The 21100-nt window shown below is 40.5% G+C and overlaps 1 protein-coding gene across 6 annotated transcripts in view; it reads right to left on the bottom strand.

Annotated features, from left to right (window-relative positions):
- LOC114653838 (rho GTPase-activating protein 21-like) overlaps positions 1-21100 on the bottom strand; it is a 406130-nt gene that overhangs the window by 185849 nt on the left and 199181 nt on the right. For all 6 annotated transcript variants that reach the window (XM_028804387.2, XM_051928939.1, XM_051928940.1 and 3 more), the window contains one exon: positions 1484-1508. In XM_028804387.2, the coding sequence (XP_028660220.2) occupies positions 1484-1508 (25 nt within the window). The remainder of the gene's footprint in view (positions 1-1483; positions 1509-21100) is intronic.

Below are 21100 nucleotides of genomic sequence, written 5' to 3'. Positions count from 1 at the left end.
ATTAATCTGATCCAACAGACAGCAAGATTCTGTTTACGAGTGGTAAAGGCAGAGTGGTGGCTCTGAGGCTAGGGATCTGCACTGGCAATTGGAAGGTTGCCAGTTCGAACCCTGTAAATGCCAAAAGGGACTCTGCTCTGTTGGGCCCTTGAGCAAGGCCCTTAACCTGCAATTGCTGAGCGCTTTGAGTAGAGAGAAAAGCGCTATATAAATGCAAAGAATTATTACGATGAACGGTCTACAGACAAAGTCTCCAAAAAAAATAGAAATAAAAGTGCGTGTCGTGTTCAGAGAGAACATTACGAGTTTTAAAAATAAACAAACCCTGAGGCAAGATAACCTGAAAAGCCTTTCTGCAAAATCAGATTATACATTGGCATCTGACAACATCAATGGCTGAATGGTAAACATGAATGTCACATGTGCTGTGTGTGCTCTCCGTTCTTCAGTGTAGATGTCGATGTAAGCTTCAACAAATTAGCAGTTATATTCATGAAAATATGCATTTGAATCAAATGGTGCGTCACACTCTATAACATGGACTGCTGTTAGGAGAGCTGATAAGGAAGAACTATAGAAGATGCAGATTTCAGTTTTCAAAATACCCGAATCAACAAATCTGCCCGGTGACACCAGGAGATGCACACATAAGGATGCACAACATCCACCACCTGACTCTACTCTAATGAATAACTAAAGAAATTGAACATTATAGTTGGAAATGCAATTATGCCATAGAACAATAGCCACAGTGCTATATAACATGTTATATATCCACAGACCACAATGCTCATCTAATTCTATTTGCTATTGTTATGTCATATGGTGATGCAATAGTTAAAATGACAGAAAGATATTGTATCAGACAGATACACTTCTCAAACGTGCAGAGTGCTACTGCTGTGGTGGTCTACGTGTCTGTCTGTCTGTCTGTCTGTCTCCACTGCTGCAGCGCTCATTACAACGTGCAAATTAATTATAAATGCTACCGAGCTCTTGAATGTCTAACAGCAATTTTTGCTTTTTATTTTCTCTCAGCATCATGTCTTTTGTTCAGTATCTTTTGCGCTCTCCCTAAAACCCTGGCAAAGGTTTAAAATGCACAGACTGGAGGAATTGGGGGCAGATGTTTCAGGAAGAATCCCTGTGGGCAGAGCCTTTGTAGTGCTAGGATTTCTTCACTCCACACTTTTTAACGGGTTGTCCCCAGACGTGTACCCTTGTTTGAGAATCACGTCTGGGCCCCCAATACTAGTAGTCATGCAGATAATTTTTTTTAGCGAAGCAGCCAACAGTGCATTCTTATTTAAATGTAAAACAAAAATACAAATTAAAGATTAACAGGCCTTCAGTCGCCCATTTTGGACTCCAGTCTCCACCCAATGTCACGCAAAAATAAAATGGGATGTGGACACAATTATTCATTGTACTCAAAATTCTCAATCATCACTATTCTATAATGAGAGCATAAAAAGAGCCTTACCTCTATTGCCATTCTCTTCATCCTGCTAAAAAGAGAGAGGGTGAAAAGACTTTAGTGCCACTTTCAGAAAATTATTGAAACAAAAAAAAAATCATTGATTCAACAAGAAATAACCAAACCAGCAAGTAGTATAAGTTTTATAAGTGCATTAGATCAGATGAAGCCATAGCTAGAAGAGAACATGGAAATGCAAGAAGCAAATGTAAAACAACAAAGTATAAGACAGCAACATGGTGTCATTTTTAGTGCTGTTACTTCACATCTCAGGGTTCAAATTCCAGCCAGCCTTAATAATAATAAGCCTTACATATTACATTGTAATGCCATAGCAATACCAGATACATGGGATCAAAACTGGTGAAGCTCATGGAAACAGCAATAAAAATGTATAAATAGTAATTATTCCAGTAATCCTACAGTTGTCTTAGTACAGTCTGCTGCCACATCTTATTTTACTATAGATGTCAGACTTGCAGCACAATTCACGTGTGTTGCACCCTTTACTCAACAGTGACCTCCAGACATTCCCTGAGCTATCTCTGGGACAAAGTAATATTTTGCATGGATTCCATGACCCTACCTTGTGAACAGCCCTGCCACCCAGAGTTGAACAGGCGCCACAACAGGATGTAATGCAGCCAGTGAGGATGAACTTCACAATCTATCTACTATAGATGAAGATGTAAGCGTAAGGAAGGAAAGGCATTTATTTGAACTACTGCCTCGTACCTCTAGACTTCAGAGCCCTGGATTAATTTTAAGTGTCTGGGTGGGTTTTTCTCAAGTTACCACCCACCCCATAACAAATCACTTTCAGTTTACTGGCAACTTTAAATTGTACCCATGTGGGTATGTGCTTGACATAACCATGTAACAGCATGGTGTCTCATCCAGAGTTAGTACGCACTTGGCACTTGAAACTGCACTGATACTCACCAGCTCTCCCACCCACCATGGAATGGATAATAAGCAAGTTAGGAAATGGATGGATGGAAGATCTAAAAATGAATAGTTTGATGCAACCTTGACAAATGTTTCAATTATTAACAGACTAGACAGATTAGAAAAGAGTAACACCCCTTGAATGTGTCATATGACCTTTCAGCGTGTTGTGTCACACAATAAGGCCGATGCAGGTAATGAACCACAGCTTAGTGGTTTATAGTCCAGTGTCTTAACAACTCAGGCACACCACTTAGAACTTTCTTCACACTGCAGCTTGCCATCTTAAACACTACCCAAAGGTAATCTGTTTCTACAGCTCTAATGTGAACTGATACAGGTGAGATGATGCTTTCTGGGTGACAGAGATAACCCAATGGGCCACACTGTCCGAGCATCGATGATCAAAGTAAAAGTACTGTATAGGCAGGACATGAGGAGCAGAGTACAATTATATTGATAAGCAACATCTGAAGAATTTAATTATACTGGAGCATGAGTAGATGACAAACACCCTAAAATGCTCACCAACACAATGACTGACATCAAAACTAACGCCAGAAATGAATGTGCAACAATTCAGAGAAAAGTCAAGCACCAGGAAAAGGAAAATGAAGCAAGTAAAATATGCCATGTACAACACTTTGAAAAATGCTTCTGTTTCGTAATTCATTTGCTATGGCAATGCCAGGCATTCCACCTCCGCCCCACTTTCTGAAAAGGCTACTTAGTGCAAAAATATGAAAACATCTCAGACAGGAAACCACGCTGTCAATAAGCATTTAGCAAAGTTAACCAGAGTAGCCAATAGAGTAATTTGGGCTGTTTTCATACACACACACACACACACACACACACACAACCAGTCAAAAGTTTTAGAACACCTCCTTTTTTTCAGTTTTTATGGTAATGCACGCAGTTTAATGTCTTAATGTTTCATGAAATCAAGGCATAGAATAAATAAATGGAAAATTTAAAAAAAAAAAACTAAGTCAAGGAGATAACAAAATATTATTCAAATTTTTGATTCATCCAGGTAGTCCCCTTTTGATGATAAAACAGCCAAACTTTTGATTCAAAATGTCAGTCATTCTGTACAAGTCACCAACTCTGCCTCCACCAAAAGAACCCCAGGCCATTACACTTCCTCCTCCATGTTTGACAGTCGGTGTCACACACTGAGAAACCATCAATTCATCAACTCGATGGCGTACAAACACCATGCGTGATACACATAAGATTTCAAATTTGTATTCATCGGTCCGTAACACTTTCTTCCAGTCTGCAGTAGTCCACAGCCGGTATTTCCAGGCCCTATTATGTCCTTTACAGAATAGCTTTCTTCTTGCCACTCACCCTGTCGAACCTACAACATAAAGTCTCCTCTCAACAGAACAAACTGACACTCGCTTTTTGTCGACCTGCACGGTTAAGATGTGAGGCGCCTTTGATCACACCATTAGAAACTTGTCTTCTGATTGGCTTGTGACTTTTGGGTCTGCCACATCTCTTCCCATCAGAGTTTCTTCGAGTGTCCAATTGCCTTTGGATTGTGTAGGAAGCCACTGGACTCACTGACACTTGGATAGTTTTTTTTGTAATTTCTTTAAATAAAAGGCAGACACTAAGGGTAATAATACTCTGTCTCATTTAATTTATTAATTACCATCTTCTTGCCATCAACGGTGCAATATTGTCCAAGTAATACTTCAGAGGGTGTAGTAACAAAAGTCTGTACCAACGCTGCTTTAAGACACAGAGGGCTTTTAAGTAATCAACAGAAGTTGGGACACCTGTGCAAATTGCTTCAAATTGCAAGGCTTAAATTGCTTTAATGGCTGCAGAACACCTGCATAAGTTGTATATACATACATACGTACACATATATAAATACACACATACGTATGTGGGTGTTTTTATATATACATACAGTGTATTTTATATTTTTACGGTATGTAATGTTTATATATTCTCATTCTGGTGACTCGGCGGCACGGTGGCACAGTGGGTAGCGCTGCTGCCTCGCAGTTGGAAGACCTGGGGACCTGGGTTCGATTCCCGGGTCCTCCCTGCGTGGAGTTTGCATGTTCTCCCCGTGTCTGCGTGGGTTTCCTCCGGGCGCTCCGGTTTCCTCCCACAATCCAAAAACATGCAGGTTAGGTGGATTGGCGATTCTAAATTGGCCCTAGTGTGTGCTTGGTGTGTGGGTGTGTTTGTGTGTGTCCTGCGGTGGGTTGGCACCCTGCCCGGGATTGGTTCCTGCCTTGTGCACTGTGTTGGCTGGGATTGGCTCCAGCAGACCCCCATGACCCTGTTTGGATTCAGCGGGTTGGAAAATGGATGGATGGATTCTGGTGACTCATCAGGAAAAGCGAGGCAAGAATGAAATGCCATTATTCAGTAACACTTTCAGATTCAAATACAAATTATTTGGAAGACTAGGAAATGTCACGGCAGGCTTTACAGAAACAATGGAATCCATATCATCCAATGGTATTAGAAAATTCACAAGACTGCTGTGTGTATTCAGTGTCTTTTCATCACTGAGACAGGGCTGTAAGATTTTGCTCTTATGGGACCTTAAAACTACTTGTTTTAATGCAAGCAGTCTGGAGTGGTGGGTAAGGAAATGGACTGAATTGCCAGAGGAGCTTGAGCAGATCACTTAACTGGCTTGTGCTTCAACCATTAAAAAAATAAACAAATAAAAACAACTATACTACGGATGTGTGCTTGCAAAGTGCCTTGTGTTGGGGTTTACAAAGTTGTTTTATTAAAGTTGGTTATTTAATACTGCTATAAAGGTATCTGTAATTTAAAAAGAAAACACTCTTTCTTGACATTGGAAAAAAAGACAGACAGTTACTTTATTAATCCCAAGGGGAAATTCACATACTCCAGCAGCAGCATACTGATAAAAAAACTATTAAATTAAAGAGTGATAACAATGCAGGTATACAGACAGACAATAACTTTATATAATGTTAACGTATGTTAATATGCTACAAATACTGTATGAAGTGTGAAGAAATAAGTTTTCCAATGTGTCAAAATTTAAGAACAATTTTTTTTATTTAAGGCATATGCTTTCTTTACAAAAAATTATTTATCTATAAATTAACTTTTAGTTAAGGAAAATAAACAGTATTTATTCATTTTCAATAAATGGCTATGGATTTCCTTTTTTTATTTCATAAACACTACTGATTGTCCAGGAAGTTATTCCATTCATTTATTTATAAGTAGTTTGATTCAAATGCAAACATTGCTGAAAACATACTAATATTTGAAAAGCTTGCTTGCATGGGTCACTTCCTGATGCTGAGAACACTTCTGGTACAGTCCTCAATTCTAACATCTATTCATCATCTGTGTTATGTTGTTTTTTTTCTTAAAATTAGTCATATGTACTTAAGGTGGCCAGAATAGTAAAGATAAAGCACCAAGAGGAATCCTCGTGTTTTGTTTGTGTTTTATTTTTTTGTTTGCTAGTTCAGACTGGAAAAAATTTAGCTTGATCTAGTTGCTGAAACCTTCTTTGTGAAAGTATTGGATTCTTCAGCTCAAACTGACTAAACTCTTTCACATACATTTTCTGAGGAAATGGTTGTCGAAATTCAGTCAACTTTATTAATTGCTGACTCACTCCCTCGTTTAATTCAAATGTAGTTTAATTGATTTGTGTTTGCTCTTCATTCATTCCATAGCAAATTTCAAAAGCTCAATGTCAAATTGTAAAAGCATGATATCAAATTTTATAAGCCTGAAATCAAATTTCATAAACGTATCACAATGACAAAATATGATATGAGTTTAAAAATCAGCATATATAGTGTACTAGCTTTTAACTTCCCTCTTTTGATATCCATTTTTAAAAACTTGTTATCAAAGTTTAAAAGTGTAATATAAAATGGTATAATTCTAATATCAATTTTCTAAGTGCTGATATCAAATTTAAACTTCATGACACCAATGTTTTGAAAGCAGATATCAAATTAAAGGAATTACATAATAAAACGATTTGCCATATAAACATTACATTGTACAACATTCTTAAAAAAACAATCTAATTCAGGGTCACAGGTGTGAAGCCTATCCTGGTAACACTGGACACAAGGCAGGAAACCACCCATTGTAGCGCAAACTCATATATATACATATACATACATATACATACATATCTTAATACATAATTTGCCTGCCTCCTCACTCACTCACTCACTCACATCCGTCCGAAGCCGAATGCGCAGTCGCCTTCTGCACAGCTGCCCGAAAAACCTTATGAGACCGACATCCAACCCCAACATCGCGGCAGGCGGCACATTTACGGCCGCAAAAATTCAAAGAGAAAGGCGACTTTGATTAAAGTTCTAGAATCCTAAAAGGCAATTTCGACTACAGCTTGAGGCCTAATTACGCATTCTGATTCAATTATGCATTCATTCAATACACCTATATCAGGTTTGTGGTGCTTATACTTATTACTATTCCATATTGTACTGGAACATTCATCATTCAATATTATACTACAGGCCTGGAAAATTCATCAACTAACAGTACAAGCCTGTACAGTAATGAGTAAAGCGGACTACAATCATTACAAAACAACTTCATTACTTATCATTTGTTCTTCATACACTGCTGACACAAACTCGTGCCCGTTTCATCTTAAGTTGTCGAAATGGGCTCTTTGTCTAGTACATACATATAACATACATACACACACACACAGGCCTACACTCGCATGTGCCAGTTAAAAATCGCCACTTAACCTAACCCAAATGTTTTTGGGAATGCGAGAGGAAATCCAAAACATATAAAAGAAAAAGAAAAAGGAGCAGGGTGAAGAAGTAAATATCAAACACAAGCAATGACCAGGTAGAGGTTCTGAAACCAGAACGCTGGCTCCATGCAGAAGCAACAGTGTTAACCACTGCACCACCCTGCTGCCTGTGTCCTAAACAGCAGAGAGATATTTCATTTTTGGATATCTGTGAAATCAGTACGGTCTGAACAAAAAACCTTGTGTAATCACCCATACTGTCATTGGTTTATATAACACTTTTATTAACATTGATTTAAAATAACAAGAGCATTGTTTACGGTCTTGATGGACATTAATAATAATTTTACACTGCCCTTCGTATGAATTGCTTTCATGAAAAACACATCTAGAGAATGAATAATTTTAAAATTAACCTCAACAAAATTGGACAAATATACATTTATCTCCAATGAATTTTAATGCATCTTGCCTGAAGAAGGGCCCTGTGTTGCCTCAAAAGCTTGCAAATTGTAATCTTTTTAGTTAGCCAATAAAAGGTGTCATTTTGCTTAACTACTCACTACATACTCGTCCGGGGTCGAACCCGTGAAGTTTTGATTACCAGTCAACAGTTGATACCATTGCACCACCGAAGCAGTCGTAGTAAACGCATGTCAATGTCGCACTCTAACGCGGGTTCTGTTTCTGCAGTTATATTCTTGAATAGAAGCGCACTTGTTCTGTTATTTTTGTACCTTTTGTGAAAGTGTTTACTGTACATAGATTGTTGTAGACACGGAACACACATGAAATGCATGTGTTCCAAATAACGATATAGTATTTATAAAAGGTGTCATTTTGCTTGACTTCTTACTCTATACAACTCCAAGCAACTGACATGCAGATAAACAGACTTAAGCTGAGAAAACTGTGCGGCAGTGGGAGATGTGATAGCAGGCTGCTTGCTGCTTATCGACACATTTACAGGACAAAAGACGCTGATGGAGAGGTGCAAAGTGATTTAAGGTGGGACGGATCTATGAGTTTTTTTCGTAGGCTCTGGTAATTCTAGTGTTAAAGGTTTTCCAGTGCTGCATCTGTCCTACTGTGTATATAAACACAGGGAATTCCAGTTTCTGTATCACATCTCGCCTGAAGAAAGGGACTGCGTTGCCTTGAAAGCTTCCATATTGTAATCATTTTAGTTAGCCAATGAAAGGTGTCATTTTGCTTGACTTCTCACTACATTCATAATGGTTAACACGGTACAACACCCTAGGAATACAAAGCAAAAGTGGGTATGTTATATTTGTGCTTGATGTCAATTTAATAGCACAGTTATCAACTCAGGCATAAGTCTGTCAAACAAAATGAGGCCATTCAGTCCAATAAGCACATCTGATTAGCTAATAAATAACTAAGCTGTCCCAGTATCTCATAGAAGACAATTCCTAAAAGTTTTAAGGTTTCTGCTTCAACCACATGGCTCTTTAGCGTATTCCATATTTCCTCAAGTCTCGATGCAAAGAAGTGCTTCCTGGCTTCAGTCTCGTATAGACAGAACTTTATTTGTCCCCAGGGATAAATTTGGCTTTTTACAGAAGCTCCTTAAATAAACATATAACTTGTTAGATAGATAAATAAATAAATAAATCTACACACACACTAGAATGAATATAAAGCAAGAAAATAAAAAGAAAACTTCTGGCATGGCTGTCTCAGTCAAAGTTGCTCTTGATATAAAGGAGCCCCTGTAGAATTTCCCTTACGGTTTTACCGATATCTGTGATTTGCAGTTTAAATTGGAAGAATGCTGCTTGCTGGTTAATTGGGTTTGGACCACATCAGGTTTGGTCATCAATATCGTATTTGTGCACATATTCAGTTCAAAAAGAAATATGTGAAGACTGTGACCCTGTCTCTATCAGGAATGACTGATGTGCTGGAAGCAATTTTAATAAAAAAAGAGAACCCCTCGTCATGATTGATCGCAGTGGGTAACCACATGGAACAGACTATATTGTTTCTGCCTAAAGCAGACCATGGCAGCCTAACATGGAAACAAGAAGTGAAATAATAGGACAAATAAATAACAAGTGTTTGCGGAATAAAGCCAAATTCCTAGAATAGATTAGATAAACTGAATTAATTCCAAAGGGAAATTCAGATGTATACAGCAGCAGAAACATAAAAAACAAAACTACAGACCCACAGAGTAAATAATACATCCACATTAATCAACTGAAAAAATAAAAATAAACTGAATGAGTACAATCGGGTGGAAGCACTGAATTGCTCAATAGCAGCGAGCAGAAAAGACCACCAGAGACAATTCTTAGCACACCATGGTGGAATAAGCCTGTGGCTAAAAGTACTCTAAAAGAGCACCTCCTGAAGATAGAGGAGGGGATTTTTCATGATGGCAACTAATTCTGACACCACCCACTGTTCCACAACAGCTTCCAGTATGTCCAGGGTTTGCCCTGTGATGGCACAGGCTTTCCTGGTAAGTTTGTTCAGACATTGTGCTTCTTTTGAGCCCTGATTGCTACCCCAGGAGAGCACAGCGTAGAACCACACACTGGCTACTATGGACTGGTAGAACATTCCCAGCAGCACGCTGCACCCATCAAAAGACCCGAGTCTCTTTAGAAATACGAAGCCTTGCTTGTTCATCACATGCTAGATAATTTATAATAAAAAAAAAAAAAAAAAAAAAAAACCACAAAAGCAAATGCAGGCCTAGATGGACAGAGGTTGTTACTGATTTCACGATAGCAGTGCAAGCGCTGTGAGAACATGCCACTATCTTCATCTGTCTTTAAGACTTCAACTCCTGATGTTTTGAATTCCTGAAACGTGAACTTGACTACATCACAGAAAGAAAATGCAAGCCACAACCAAGTTAAGAGAAAAATTGAGAAACAGGACGAAACACAATCTTTCACTTAAATTAGATTCAACAGAATTTTACTTGTCCCCAGGGGGAAATCTGGCTTTTTACAGAAGCTTTGTAAATAAATAACTACATAAATAAATAGGTAAGTAAATAAATAAATATATACACACACACACTTTGGTCTGAACACACACTAGAATGACTATAAAGCAAGTAAATAAAAAAAAGAAAAACTTGTGACTTGGCAGTCCCAGTCAGAGTGAGGCGATACACTGGCATACTGCTGTTGGTATAAAGGAGTCCCAGTTGTGTTTCTTGACTCACTTTGGCTGAATAATTCATTAGCTCAAAGTCCTCAGTGTTGGCGTGTCATTGAGAAGATATGCAGCATTGGTTCATAATGACACCGAGTTTTGTTTTAATTCTCTCCTCCTCTACGACCTCCAGGGGGTCAAGAGTACATCTCGTAACCGAGATTGCCCTTTTAATTAGCTTTATGATTCGGTGGGCCTCTCTTGAAGTGATGTTACCACCCCAGAGCAGAAAATTTCACTGGCCATTACAGAGTTGTAGAACTTCTTGAAGGATGTCACTACCAGCAGCTATAAAATATGCGCTTCAGAACAAGTCATCCACCTGAAGTTAAACATGTTCAGGCCCAGCCAGTACTTAGAAGACCATCTAGGAAGAGCTTGCGTTGCTGCTAGAAGTGATCTTGGGGAGGCAAGCAAGGGGTGCTTACCCAGTGATCTGTATGTGGATTCCATTACCCCAGTGCTGTGACGGGAATGCTGTGCTATAAATATGTTGATATCCTTCAGATGAGATGCAAAACCAAAGTCCTGACTCTCTGTGGTCATTACAGATCCCTGGGCATCTTTTGAAAACAGCAGGGTGCTAAATTGCCCACCACAGCCTGCTCATTCTGGTATCCTAATCATCTCTAATTGTCTCCCTCTGTCTCACCTAATAACTAATGTGTGGTGGGCATACTGGCGCAATAACGGCTGCCATCGCATTATCCGGGTGGGTGCTACACATTGGTGGTGGTTGAAGTGGTTCCCCTATACTTAAGTGCTTTGACAAGCAAGAAAAGTGCTATATAAATGTCATTATTAATTATTATTATAACCCACATTACCTCTTCCAGTAGTAGAGGGCGATAATCAGTTGTAAATGGTGATAAAACTCACTGTTACGTTAGAGGTAGACCCTCTTTGCTTGGAGGAATGTTAGACTCGTTGACTCAGTATTTAATCCCTGCGTGTGCAAGAGTAATGAAATGTAAACAAAGGCAAGAAGGCATCAACATCTCATGAGAGAAGACGATGTTTTGCGCATTATAGCTGAGCCAGACTCTGACTTTTCGGACTCTGATTTTCTTGAAGGTGATCAGGAGATTGAGAAGGAGAGTGAGGAACCGGCATCAGCTGTCCTGACCCCAGCCGATGGGCTGCCAGCTGAGCGCGTTCGCACATCTGACTCACCTGTGTGTCATTGCATGCATGGAGTTGCACTGACAAATTTAGATATATAATTCTCTAAGCCGCCGCCAGAGCGGGCAAGACACCCATGAAAGCACGCAGGAAGGAGCCAAGCCCACACCCATGAAAGCACCCAGGAAGGAGTCACGCCCACCAACTCTAAGACCATTGGATACGACGAAAACTCGCAGAGCCACGCCCACCAACTCGGACGCGACGCCTCAGAAAACACGCCATCATTTCTGTTTGTCTGTGCTACAGTCCACATGCAGTTCTGAGCCACGTTGACTTTTCAGTTACGACGCACGACCGCGTGCAACATCGCAAACTGTTTTATATGCTACATACAGTAATTTGCATTCGCAACAAACATGTGTCTTCTTAGTTGGTCCTGCAGGAACACGGAAAACATTTCCCCGGCAACCAACACTCTTTATTCCCTGGCCCGCGTCCACCGCATCCGCGACAAACATGCGTCTTCTTAGATGGTCCTGCAGGAACACGGAAAACATTTCCCCGCCCACCAACACTCCTTATTCCCTGGCCCGCGTCCACCGCATCCGCGACAAACATGCGTCTTCTTAGATGGTCCTGCAGGAACACGGAAATCGTTTCCCCGCCCACCAACACTCCTTATTCCCCAGCCCGCGTCCACCCTCGCTCTCTAGGCATTCCCACTGCCTGCTCATGTGCCCGGACGCAACAACTCACCGACCACACCGTAAGTCGCTTTCGTCTGTGCTAGGAGTCCACATGCACCTCTGAGCCACGTTGACTTTTCATTATTCTTTTCGGTTATGATACAAGCACCACCATCGCAAACTGTTTTACACGCCATGGTCTTAGAGTTGGTGGGCGGGTCTCCGTGAGTTGCTCTTGCGAGCGGGCACATGACCAGGCGGTGTGTATGCTTTGAGAATGAGGGTGGATGCGGCAGGACCACATAAGAAGAGGCATGTTTGTCGCGGATGTGAATTGCTGAATGCAGTGTCTAAAACAGATTGCGAGGGGTATCCCATAGGATCCTTAAAACAATCCTTTAACTCTTTTAGGGCTAATTTTTTTTTTGTTTCTTTTCTCCCAGGGCTGAATATTTTTCCAAAAACTAACATTTTTTAAAAAAGAACACAAAGCAATTGTTTAACATATCAAATCAACAAAAAATATTTACTTTTGACAAATGTTACTGTCTTGCATGTTGTATGAGCCTGAATTCTCTATGTGTTGTTTTGATGCCTATTTTTCAATTGTCTGTTGCTGCATTTTCTAACATATATTGTTAGTGTGTACTGTAGAGAGACAAGTCACCCATTTGCCATCGTGCCATGCCACTGCCACCAAGTTTTCTGCCTGCATGAAAACCGTATTGTCACCTCTTTTCATCTTCTGAAACTTTATGAACTTTATGTATGGCATTATAGCCTGGCTCACCCCATGGGATTTGCTTCTGTTTATTACAGAAGTAAATAAAACTTTGCAGCAGCACGCACCTAAGCCACCAGGGGACAAAACACGTTTGGACCAATGCTCCCTGAAGTTATATCACCAGTTCTGTCCCATCTCTATTTGTAATGCCACAGCGCGCTTCATCTCGTCTTTCGCTGTGGGTTTCCACTTTGAATAACGAGAATGCGATGCAAACGCAGCCCGCGATTCAAAAAAAATCTCTGCCTACCTGTTTGTCTCGTCTGACAGTAGCTGAAAAGCAGCATCAGGAGAGAGCAGCCTGAAGTACAGCAGCTGGTGATCTGTCGTGTCCAAAAGCAAGCCATGCCGTCTTGTAAACTCCGGTAGCCATATCGGCTCTCAACGGATCAATGTATGTGTATTTATCCTATGCGAACCTTGCCGTAGATGCATCGGCTGCGCGAAGGCACTCAACTGGCAGCAGATCCGCTCGCGCGGCATCGGCTGGTGTCTGATCAGCTGATGCCTGCTTCTAACTCTCTTGCTCGATCTCCTGATCACTGCCAATAAAGTCCGATTCTGAAAAATCAAGAGTCCGACTCTGCGGTAATGCGCAAAACAACATCTGCCAAGTGTTTTCTTTTCTGCACTTGCTTCGCTGCCTTTTCACATGTCGGTGCCATCTTGCCTTTGTTTACATGTCGCAACTCACGCACACGCAATGTTTATTTGCCGAGTCAACGAGTCTAGCATTCCTCCAAGCACAGAGGGAATGCCTGTGACGTGACAGTGAGATTTGTCGCCATTAACAGCTGATTGTCGCCCTTTATCCCTGGATGTCGACTTTTGTCGACATTCGCCTTCAACCCCTCCTGTCGACAAAAGTCGACATCCGCCCTAAAAGAGTTAAAACTGAGGTTAAAACACAATGAAGGAAGCAGTCTTTTAAAACCAATAAGCCCTGTGTCTCTGTTTCATTAGCGTCTCACCTGCTTCAACGATGCAGGCCCTGCAACAGTCGAGACGCTCTCTCAGCAGCTGACCTTCTCTGTGCCTGACTCCACTATAGGCTGCAACAAAATTATGAAGGTACGGGCACATTTGTTTCACACAAGCTGTGTGTGTGGGTGGGTTGGTGTTAGTTAATTAGTTACTCGAAGGATTTCAAGATTTAATATGCACAAGCAGCCCAAACCAGAAAAGACGGCTGGCAAAAAGTGGCCGACAAATTAAACGCGTGTGCATTGTACTTACTGAAAGCAGCGTTACGGATTTTGCAAATGTTCATTTTTTTCCCTCTGCTTAAAAAACATTTAAAAAGCGGCGTGATTATGCGGTGTATACTACGCCACAGGTTGGTATACAGCGTGTAAAACAGTTTGTTTGTCGCGGATAATGTACCTTTTACTATTACACAAAGACAATTTCCTGTTAATACTTCATTACATTGATATAGCGGTGTTCTCAGTATTCAAAGCGCTATCCACACAGGGAGGAACCAGGAAGCGAAACCACAATCTTCCACAGTCTCCTTACTGCAAAGCAGCAGCACTACTACTGCGCCACAAGGCAGTTAAAGAATATACCGGGCTCGATTTTGTTTTCACTTCTGTTTACAGAGATCGGGTCGTAGATAGCATTGTTGCAATGTTACTTTTCTTGGTGGCTTATTACATTACAGATGTTTCACATGTTCATTTTTTCCCCTGTGCTTAAAAGACATTAAAAAAGTGTTTCTCAACTGTGACTCCGGAACATCTCAGTACGCAAGCTATATTAAGCGTCAACAACGAAAACTCACTACACCTTAATCTACAAGTACTGACACTTATCCCTACCGACGAAGTAACTGTCACCAGCGTGGCCTTCTTTGTCACAGACAATCCCGCTTTCAGTCACGGACAATTATATGTTGCTCTCTCCAGAGGTCTATCTTTTCATTCACTCACAGTGGTATCCACAAACCCACCCCATTTGGACAACTGTGTCGTTCAGGAATACATAATTATGTGGCGTATGCTACGCCGCTGGTTGGCTAGTGGCTATACAGTGGTGTGAAAAACTATTTGCCCCCTTCCTGATTTCTTATTCTTTTGCATGTTTGTCACACAAAATGTTTCTGATCATCAAACACATTTAACCATTAGTCAAATATAACACAAGTAAACACAAAATGCAGTTTGTAAATGGTGGTTTTTATTATTTAGGGGGAAAAAACAATCCAAACCTACATGGCCCTGTGTGAAAAAGTAATTGCCCCCTGAACCTAATAACTGGTTGGGCCACCCTTAGCAGTAATAACTGCAATCAAGCGTTTGCGATAACTTGCAATGAGTCTTTTACAGCGCTCTGGAAGAATTTTGGCCCACTCATCTTTGCAAAATTGTTGTAATTCAGCTTTATTTGAGGGTTTTCTAGCATGAACCGCCTTTTTAAGGTCATGCCATAGCATCTCAATTGGATTCAGGTCAGGACTTTGACTAGGCCACTCCAAAGTCTTCATTTTGTTTTTTCTTCAGCCATTCAGAGGTGGATTTGCTGGTGTGTTTTGGGTCATTGTCCTGTTGCAGCACCCAAGATCGCTTCAGCTTGAGTTGACGAACAGATGGCCAGACATTCTCCTTCAGGATTTTTTGGTAGACAGTAGAATTCATGGTTCCATCTATCACAGCAAGCCTTCCAGGTCCTGAAGCAGCAAAACAACCCCAGACCATCACACTACCACCACCATATTTTACTGTTGGTATGATGTTCTTTTTCTGAAATGCTGTGTTCCTTTTACGCCAGATGTAACGGGACATTTGCCTTCCAAAAAGTTCAACTTTTGACTCATCAGTCCACAAGGTATTTTCCCAAAAGTCTTGGCAATCATTGAGATATTTTTTAGCAAAATTGAGACGAGCCCTAATGTTCTTTTTGCTTAACAGTGGTTTGCGTCTTGGAAATCTGCCATGCAGGCTGTTTTTGCCCAGTCTCTTTCTTATGGTGGAGTCGTGAACACTGACCTTAATTGAGGCAAGTGAGGCCTGCACTTCTTTAGACGTTGTCCTGGGGTCTTTTGTGACCTCTCGGATGAGTCGTCTCTGCGCTCTTGGGGTAATTTTGGTCGGCCGGCCACTCCTGGGAAGGTTCACCACTGTTCCATGTTTTTGCCATTTGTGGATAATGGCTCTCACTGTGGTTCGCTGGAGTCCCAAAGCTTTAGAAATGGCTTTATAACCTTTACCAGACTGATAGATCTCAATTACTTCTGTTCTCATTTGTTCCTGAATTTCTTTGGATCTTGGCATGATGTCTAGCTTTTGAGGTGCTTTTGGTCTACTTCTCTGTGTCAGGCAGCTCCTATTTAAGTGATTTCTTGATTGAAACAGGTGTGGCAGTAATCAGGCCTGGGGGTGGCTACGGAAATTGAACTCAGGTGTGATACACCACAGTTAGGTTATTTTTTAACAAGGGGGCAATTACTTTTTCACACAGGGCCGTGTAGGTTTGGATTTTTTTTCTCCCTAAATAATAAACACCATCATTTAAAAACTGCATTTTGTGTTTACTTGTGTTATATTTGACTAATGGTTAAATGTGTTTGATGATCAGAAACATTTTGTGTGACAAACATGCAAAAGAATAAGAAATCAGGAAGGGGGCAAATAGTTTTTCACACCACTGTATATTGTTCAAGCAGGCAAACAGTGACGGCACCATGACTGTGGCAGATTTCTGAAAGGAGGAGGATCGATGACTTTGCTGGCAGAGTATGTTGCAGTACTTTTTGCAAAGTGAGGAATGTCATAACAAAGACCAGTGCCAGACAGACTGACTGAGCGCTACTTTCCTGCAACATACAAGGACAAGAAGTACAAACCTGACTGTGTTGTGTGCAGCAACAAACAATTGAAAAGGAGGCACCAGTGCAACACATATTGTAAAGCAGTGCAATGTGGCATGCAATTGGCTGCTTTGAGCGTCATTATACTTTGCAGGACTTTGCTGTGTAACATGTATGTGATCCATCCAACCATCCATTACCCAACCCACTATATCCTAACACAGGGTCCCAGGGGTCTGCTAGAGCAGACACACAGGACGCAAGGCAGGAACAAACCCTGGGCAGGGCGCCAGCCCACCGCAGGGCACACACACCCACCAAGCACACACTAAGGACAATTTAGGATCGATGTACGTGATATGTATGTGAAATCAAATAATATGCAGGCTCATGCAACATGCAAGACAGTGACATTTGTCAAAAATACATTTTTTTTGTTGATTGATGTGTTGAACCTTTGCTTTGTGTTCTTTTTAGAAAAACATTCAGCCCTGCGAGAAAAGAAAAAAAAGAAAATCAGCCTTAAAAAAGAGTTAAAGGAGCATAGTCATCTAAGGAAAAAGAACCTGCTCCACCCTTTCTCCTATAGTTACACCGTACTCTGAGACCAGCCCAACCTGTCATTCATGTGGAGTCCCCAAATACTTACAGGGGTGGACCAACTCTACTTCTTCACCATCCACTACTTGAATAGTTGCCGGACATAGAGGCTCTTTTCTGTAAAGCCCAGCAGGTAGGAATGGAAATTAACAGCATCATCTCCCAGAATTCTGTTCTATCATCTTCTTTAGAAACACCACACACTAACACAAGTGAAGATGTCACCGTCAGCACTAGAAAGAACTGGATGGTGCTCTGGAGGCCATGCCCTTGGACAAATAGAAGAGAGATTCTTCTATATGAATCGTACACATGCAAAACCCCCTTGGCACAGGCACCAGCTCAGAAAGGTAGAACGTTATTGGCTGTCAGAAAAAGCAGCTAGCGTGTGATATCTTGGAAATGGGAAAACTGTGCTGGAGCTGTTTAGATTGAGACAGCCTGCCATTTCTAGTCATGTAACATCGCATGCTCAGATGACGAGATCAGCAGATAGAATGAAAATGAACAGTCCTTATCAGATTAAGATTAGCACTGGGAAGGAAAACGTGAAAGAGTAATGTCTGTGATCCGGAGCCCTGATTTACCCAAACTTCGTTTTAAAGAATAATATCTCTACATATGCATGTAAGACACTTCAAAAATGATCTCAATCTGAAAATAAAACTACACTGGGCAGTTAAAAATGAGCAATTATGTTGCTGTATAAATACACAGGATTAAGAATTACACCAGAGAATTACATAATGGCAAAACAGTATCATTTATCCTGTTTCCACCCATCTGGACAGAAATGTGCTTGAAAGTGTTTGGCGGATGCAACTCAACACTGTATATCGGTGGGGGGAGTTGGTCTTTCTTTTTAACAGCAATGATGGAAATTATTTAGGACATGCAAGTGTAACTTTTCCATCAATGAGGGCGTTACATACACATAAATGCATTTAAACAAAAAGTAAACAGAGCTAGTTACCATAGCATTAAAAGATTACAAATTAAAACTGCACTGTAACATTTTCTGTAACAAAATCAATGAAAAGCTGCTGCTCTTTTTTTTTTCTGTCTCTTCTCTCTTCGATTTCTCCCTGTGACAAAGAGTGGTAGACTTTTAACTGGCTAGGTCCGAGACCACAATGTCCTAGGTCACTTTTCTGGAATGTCGGCCTCATTTGTAAACACAGCTGTGCAATATTTTGAAAGACAGAATTTACAAAAAAAAAAAAAAAAAAAAAAGAGATATACTTCATGCCAAGAGCATGATCACAATGCCCATGACTTAGAGAACACAAGATCACTTTTTGTAAAATGAAACAATGACTTGCATCCATTTTTCTGCAACCATTTTCTCCTGGGTAGGGTCACAAGGTCTGGCTCAGTACTCTCAAAAAAAAATCAACAAAATGCTCTTTTATGTTTGAAGTAAAGCATTTTTTAGAAAGTGATGCCTTAAAAACAATTGTTCAATGTTTAACAGCATTGTCAGTTATAAGGCAGCTGGGAGAAGACTGAAACAAGCTTGAAAGCGTTCTCTGTTCATTAACAGGACCAGGGCTGTGATGTCAGAGTTGGAGATGTGGAATCGGAAGCAGTTATTGGGTTACTGGAGTCAGTAAAAATTTTCCAATTGCAATATAAAGTGTTAAAATTGCCAGTTGTACATGTACTATTTTAACAAAACTTTTATTTCTTCTAGCCTTTTGGAAAAATATAGCCTCTTTTTAAATTTTATAATTGTCACTTAATAAATAATATAAAAAAAATTTAAAGTAGCATCACTGCAGCCTTTAAACCCAAACTTTAACAGGTTATGGTGCTAAAAAGTAGCCTGGCGACTCACAATGGCAGTGATGAAGTCTCTTGTATCCTGTGTACTTTCAAATGATATTGCAAATACATGGAGTCTAATTACAAAAAGGGTAGTTGGAATTGGTGGTAGCATAAGTTAGGAAGATGGAGTCGGAGGTACCATAAATTGGGGAGATGGAGTTGGAGGTATCATAAATTGGGGAGATGAAGTTGAAGATACCATACATTTGGGGAGATGGAGTCGGTAGTATCATACATTTGGGGAGATGGAGTCGGTAGTATCAAATTGAAACAATGGAGTCGGAGGTATCTTAAATTTGGGGAGATGGATTTGATGATACCATAAATTGGGGAGATGGAGTCGGAGGTACCATAAATTTGGGGAGATAGAGTTGGAGGTACCATAAATTGGGGAGATGGGAGTTGAAGATACTACCGACTCCATCTCCCCAAATGTATGGTATCATAAATTGAGACAATGGAGTCGGAGGTATCTTAAATTTGGGGAGATGGAGTTGAAGATACCATACATTTGGGGAGATGGAGTCAGTAGTATCATAAATTGAGACAATGGAGTCGGAGGTATCTTAAATTTGGGGAGATGGAGTTGAAGATACCATAAATTTGGGGAGATGGAGTTGAAGATACCATAAATTTGGGGAGATGGTGGTACCATAAATTGGGGAATTAGAGTCAGTAGTACCATAAATTGAGCAGATGGGGTTGCAGGTACCAAACATGAACTGGGGAGTCGGAAGGTATTATAAATTGAGAAGATGGAGTTGCTGGTACCATCAATTGGGGAGTTTGAGGTACCATATATGTAAACTGGGGAGTTGGTGGTACCATAAATTGAGGAGTCATAGTTGTGTATCGACTCCACAGCCATGAACAGGATGTTCTACTTGAACATCCTGGAAACACCACTGTTTTGACATTATATGTTGTTTGCTGAGCCACTAAACATCACACCAGTGAGGGATGAAAAAGTTGCTTATTTTAATGAACGGCTTAAGAGTAGGGACAGATAACCACTTCAATGGAAAACACAATTTCACACTGCCCTCATGGCTAGTGACATATGCTAGTAAAGAGGGACAGCAGTGGGAGACTGTTCAAATGAACAATGACAGCATTACACACCTCACTTCCAGTTAAGTTCTACCATTGTCCTTGGTAACAATGCTGATATACAACAGACCTCTGATGAGCCTGAAAAGGAGCTGAAAACTGCATGACCATGTGCACTGAAAAGCTAAACAGATACCCACTGTAGACAGCCAATCAATATGCTTCACAGATACAGCTTTATGTCCCAGAAAAAAAATCTCTTTTGTGCCCAAATGGAATGCATAGAAAATGCTTTAGCCAAAGACTCACAAAAAAGATTAAAAAAAAACAAAAAAAAAAAAAACAAGAAGAAATAAAAATGAGAGCAAAGTTCAATGACATCACAACAGAAGCTAATTTAATTTAGAGGGGTAAGGGGACACAAATCACAGGTACTCTTTCAGATGCTTCCTTGATTTGTTTAGATAAATTCACTATCATGAATGGGTTTTAGTGGAGGTAAAGTCTAATTGCATGAATTTATTCAACCCTTTTTTTTTTTTGATTCAAAACGTTGATAAGATCAGATCATTCACTTCCTATGCAACTCAACTCCTTGATGAAGTTCACACTCTTTACTACAATGGATTCTCACGACCCAGTACTGGCCTGGCTCACAGCACTTACCATCGGACATCTTCAAGTAAACCAGAATGTGTCTGCTAGACTCGTGTAACTCTGGTGTTTTGCTGTGAACCGTGGTCTCCAATGGTTGCTCTTTACTGGCATTACAGGTCATTGTGTGGCTATGCCCAACAGTACCGATAGGTCTTTCCAA

The sequence above is a fragment of the Erpetoichthys calabaricus genome, chromosome 6 (assembly GCF_900747795.2).
Source record: "Erpetoichthys calabaricus chromosome 6, fErpCal1.3, whole genome shotgun sequence".
Classification (NCBI taxonomy): Eukaryota; Metazoa; Chordata; class Cladistia; order Polypteriformes; family Polypteridae; genus Erpetoichthys; species Erpetoichthys calabaricus.
This window is presented reverse-complemented; position numbering and strand designations above follow the sequence as displayed.